At 32.6% G+C, this 5,207-nt stretch overlaps 1 protein-coding gene across 1 annotated transcript; it reads left to right on the top strand.

Moving 5' to 3' along the window:
- Positions 1 to 313: 313 nt before the first annotated feature.
- LOC145049396 (protein TAPETUM DETERMINANT 1-like) lies at positions 314 to 4,626 on the top strand. The gene is made up of 4 exons (XM_078997812.1): positions 314 to 456; positions 1,029 to 1,427; positions 1,712 to 1,831; positions 3,956 to 4,626. Exons 2-4 carry the CDS (start codon positions 1,313 to 1,315, stop codon positions 4,294 to 4,296), a joined length of 576 nt encoding a protein of 191 aa, XP_078853938.1. The 5' UTR covers positions 314 to 456; positions 1,029 to 1,312; the 3' UTR covers positions 4,297 to 4,626.
- Positions 4,627 to 5,207: the final 581 nt, after the last annotated feature.

Genomic DNA, 5,207 nt, shown 5'->3' with positions numbered 1-5,207 from the left:
TATCCATCCAAATTTTGCACCTTTTTCTAGTAATGCAATAAAATTTAAATGATTTTGAAATCATATACTTAGCTTAACAAATTTATCCAATTAAACCCTATATTAAAAAGTTTATTGGTTGAACTACTCGATTTAATCCTAACCGTCCATCACTGAGCATGAGAATAGACTCTCTACTTTAACTACGATTAGTTCCCACGTGCAGATTAACCCTGGTTAATTTTCACGCGCTCCTCTGCCCCCTCAGTCCTCACACACCACTCGCATTTTGTATGCACAGAGAATAAAACCCACGTCCACAAGAAGACAGGCTTTCGGAAACCCTAATTCTCCCAAAAGTTTCTCTCTCTACATTGATGTGCATACAGATTTATGCATACATGCACGCTTATCGGAGCTGATTATTGTCTCTTCTCCGTCGATCGTGCGATCATTCTCTCAGCGGCAGAATCAAAGGTGCGATTAGTATCATAATTTTCATTTCGGCGTCGATTTTGTTTTAGCTTTTGTATCTCAATCTGATCCTTCTGCTTTTTGTATGTTCTGGCCGAAAACGATCGTATCTGCCATTTTTGTCTATATAATCTGAGCTTACAGTGAAATGATTCGTATAATTTAATGCTTCTGTGAGAACATCTAAACTGCTTGAGCTCTTGAGGATGTCTGAATCAAGTTTTTTTAATTCGTTTAATGAAAAAATTCTTCTTAATCGGCGGTTTTCCCGGAAAATGCAGTAAAATTTGGTCGGAAAAACTTTCTGTTTTTGTTGCGTGTTGGTTCTGTAATCGAGGTGAATAATTTCCTTCCATCTTCATATAAATATTTGTCTTCTTAAGCTTATTTAACAAGCTGGTTCTTCCCATTGAATAAAGTGAAAAACCGAATAGGAAATCCTTTAGTCAAACTCCTCTATGATTCGGCGGTAGATTTCTTTTCCTATTGTTTTCTCTTACGCAAAATTTGATTGATTCGATGTTTACGCCTTACTGTGTACTAATTAATATTATAATAATCTCGTGTTTATGCAGTACAAGTACAAGTCGCCATTTCAATCTCTCCGCTCCTGTTATCTATAGAGTCAAAAAAACGATTCTCACAATCTCGCTCTCCCTCTGATCCTTACGATTTCTTCGTACAGCCTACCGGACGCATATGTATACAAAACGTTGATGATAGCTACGCTAATGTTCATCGTTCGAGTTTAGATCCGAATCAAAGCAGACGGATATAAAACGTTTCATCAGCTTAGTTTCTCCGATTCCTCTATAAGTACATGCTTAAGCTCCAGTTTCCGGCGAAAATATAGGTTCCGATGAATTTGAAGTCCGATAATGGTTTCACGAAGAAGGAATTATCGTTAAGGCTGCGCATCGCATTGGTTACCGCCACATGTACGGTGGTGCTAGTGGTTGTTGCGTTCGTTACAGGTGTGGTATTCATCGCACTTCCCATTAAACTCTCTTATTAAATCCGCTTTTATATTTTCATCTATCCCACCTTAAATTCAACTTTGATGTTCAATCGTTCACCACTTGAATTTTCTCTACCTTTCGACACGATGGGTCCAGTTCCTAATTCATACACCATAATTTTGTCGTCATCATTGAATGAACAACTCGGATTCTATCAACACTTTTTGAAAACGATTTACATCTTTATTAATTAATTAACCAACTTATAATACTTTACATCATCTCTTGAATCTTATCAGGTACGTTGCAATATGGTCGTATTTTAGTGGAGCCTAGTAGTACTCTCGTTGTTGCCAAGAGTACTGCTTACAACAGCACGATAAATCCCAGTCTCCATCGCAAGCTTCTTCACAATCATGGTAAATTCACTTTCCTTTATTTATTTCGTCATCATAACAATTAATAACGACAACAATCTCGCATAATAATAATACTTATTATTACCATTGTGTGAAGTAAAAATTTGGTATCTGTATTTTTGCATCAACATTGTGTCTGTATTCTCCGGTGAGCTTTTTATGCTTAAACGCTGCACACTGCAGCACTGAGGAAACGACACAGAGCCTCTTTGCTCAGATATGTTGGTGTTGAAGTACGGCTTCTGTTGTATTTGGTGGTGCACGTATGTTTCATTCTACTGGTCAATTCTATTACATGCTGGTGCTTTACCATTCCCCATTTAATAACCCCATGCAAACGATTTGGACTTATCCTTATATAATTTAATAAGGTATAATCCACAACAAATTTTCACTTAATAATTCTAGATAGAGACCTATGAAGCCTGAAAATTACCTAATTTGTTAATTTATTAGTACGTATTTAAGTTTCGAACCTGTGAATTTATTACCATTAAGTTCCACCTACTTTATTAATTGGCAATTTTAACTCAACCATATCTTTTACAAGATTTTTTTACATTCATTATGGTATTCTTTTGCCAATGATTAGTAAAAAATTATTTGCTGATCACTTTGCTATACGTATATATATACACTATATAGTACATTCTTATAAATTTTTTTATTTGTTTTTGTATTAGATGGGTCATCCTTGCTTTTCACTATATTTTTAATATTTTATGTGTACCTTTTTTAGTCATATTTCCTATGATATGTAAAAGTAGGTGTGCAAATAATGTTTTTGTTGGATTGGAGATTGGTCCTAAATCTATAGGCTATTGTTGTTATGTGTAAAAAGTTAGGTGGTGATTTTTATGTAGCGAAAGAAACAGATAAAACTCATAGTAGTAATATGACTGTAGTCCCTAGAACTACATTAAATTGGAATTTGGATGCTAAATGTCACATGTGAGTCGTTCATTAGACTATATTTGGAATTTTCATTTGAATCGAAAATATGCGCATTTTGGTGAAAGGTAGCGCATGTTAGCTTGCCAGGCATCTATTTCTCATTTATTGGAAATGTTATTAATTATTTATCCATGCTTAATATTGATTTGTCAATTTTTTTTTTCATGTTACACCATAACGAAAAAAAGTCTGGGTTTTGTCTTTCTAGATGATGGGTTCCCTCCATATTTTAAAATTTTAATATAATATTTTGTTGTATTGATTCTAACTTGTTGGTGATTTCTTCGGTATTTTGTATTTGGTAAATAATATAATAAAAGATTTTAATCAATAACAAAATCTTATATAATAAAAGATTGTAGTTGAATTTATTTATTTTAAATTACCAATATTTATGATAGACTGGTACATGTAATGATAGGTCAATTTCTGAAGGAACATTTAAAATTACGTACATGTTGTGTTTTATAATATAATAAACAAAAGAGCAATCATGTTGTTTTGGTAAAAAAAGAGAATTATAAAGTACTACTTAGATTGTTATTACTACTTTTTTTTCGAACATTAAAAAAAATAATTTTGAGTTTTATAAAATGTATATTTTTTTTGGGTTTGATTTAAATAGCGTAATGCTTTTTGAGCAGGCTCATTTGGTAAATTTTTGTATCTAAATAATGTCATCATGAATAAACCTACTAGAATATATTACTTTAGTTTAACATTGTTTATCTTTGAAAAAGAAAAGATTATATCGATCCTGAAAGCTAAAATTACAGAGAAGTACTCCAGATACAGAAAAATACATCTGACCTGCCGGGAAATAAAGAAACAAAAACCTGCACACGTTAGAAAGGAAAGGAAGTAATAAAATTGTCAAATCATTTCTTCAGAAGAAAATAAAAGACTAAAAAAATGGTTTAGGGACAAAAGCAAAAATACTTTCTTCTCCTTCCTAAAATTTTGTTAAAGTGTATGGCAAAAATGTTGACTTTTCACTTATTTTGCCCTTTTTACGTAAAAAAAATTAAAGCAAAAGAAAGTCACCATCTCTCTCTCTCTCTCTCTCTCTCTCTCTCTCTCTCTCTCTCTCTCTCTCTCTCTCTCTCTCTCTCTCTCTCTCTCTCTCTCTTATTTTGTTTTGTATTTACTGAATGAATTTGGTTTGCGCAGCAACACAGGTGGAAATAAACCGAATATGGGGCGACAAGTGTTCAAAATCCGACATTGTCATCAACCAGGGTCCCACAGATCCCCTACCAAGCGGCATCCCCACTTACACAGTTGAAATCATGAACGTTTGCACCACCGGCTGCGACATCTCCGGCATCCATCTCAGCTGCGGTTGGTTCAGCTCCGCCAGGCTCATTAACCCCCACCTCTTCAAACGCCTCCATTACGACGACTGCCTTGTCAACAACGGCAAACCCCTCGTTAACGGCCACACCATCTCCTTCCAGTATGCGAATACCTTCCGTTACCCTCTTTCCGTTTCCTCCGTCATCTGCTCATGACCTACGTACCTACTTGGCAATCTTATTTTTTCCTTTGGGAGTTTTGGGTTAATTCGTTCCCTACTATAATTTTTGCACAAGCATCAGATTCAGATGTCAAAATTCAACTCTCTACTGTAATGCAACGTCCAATTCAACTAAACATCAAAGGGTTTACGTACATTTAATTTCCAGTTTGTAGGGGAGGAGAGAGACTGCCTACTTGTATATGAGATATGATTAGAGCTGAAATTTTGTTAGATATAACTTCCGCTACTATGTGTATATCTATATATACATACACATATACATATATGTATATGTGTATATAGGTTGGCTTGCATTCTAATTCAGTCGTTAAACTTTTTTATCAACAAAAAATATTTACGTATTTTGATTTTAAGAAAAGAGCATTGCTCTAAATTTCTTCTTAGATCGAATTTGTAATATTACTTTTAATTTTGATCAAATGCCGTAACATATAAAAAAAATAAATATAAAGGTATAACTAATCTATGTTTCGTAAAAAATTATTAATTTATAAAAATAGATGTTTTATCATAATGGCTAAAAATAATATATATATATATATATATATATATATATATATATATATATATATATATATATATATATATATATATATATATATATATATATAATATCCGATGTAGTTAACAATTATTTCTATTTTCAAATGATTATATAATTTTTTTAGTTATGAGAGATAAAAATGAAACCATTTCTATCTTTTTTTTGTATTGTTCTTGATGGAAAATCAATTAACATATTAATAAGATCTAAAACAATAGGGTTGTGATACGAATTCAATTTTTCAATCAAAAACTTTTTAGCTTGAAAATTTTAAAACATTACATGCAAGTTTAGATCTTTATCAAATTACTAAAATGCCCCTAATCATGTTTTGTATT

This window comes from Lactuca serriola, chromosome 5, assembly GCF_051521515.1.
Source record: "Lactuca serriola cultivar US96UC23 chromosome 5, Lser_US96UC23_V15, whole genome shotgun sequence".
NCBI classification, from domain to species: domain Eukaryota; kingdom Viridiplantae; phylum Streptophyta; class Magnoliopsida; order Asterales; family Asteraceae; genus Lactuca; species Lactuca serriola.
This window is presented reverse-complemented; position numbering and strand designations above follow the sequence as displayed.

What these genes read in the sequence shown, in the direction of transcription:
- LOC145049396 (XM_078997812.1), top strand. Translation starts at nt 1,313, where the DNA reads ATGAATTTGAAGTCCGATAATGGTTTCACGAAGAAGGAATTATCGTTA. An exon ending in GGTTGTTGCGTTCGTTACAG is followed by an intron (nt 1,428 to 1,711) that starts GTGTGGTATTCA and finishes GAATCTTATCAG; the next exon opens with GTACGTTGCAATATGGTCGT. An exon ending in CAAGCTTCTTCACAATCATG is followed by an intron (nt 1,832 to 3,955) that starts GTAAATTCACTT and finishes TGGTTTGCGCAG; the next exon opens with CAACACAGGTGGAAATAAAC.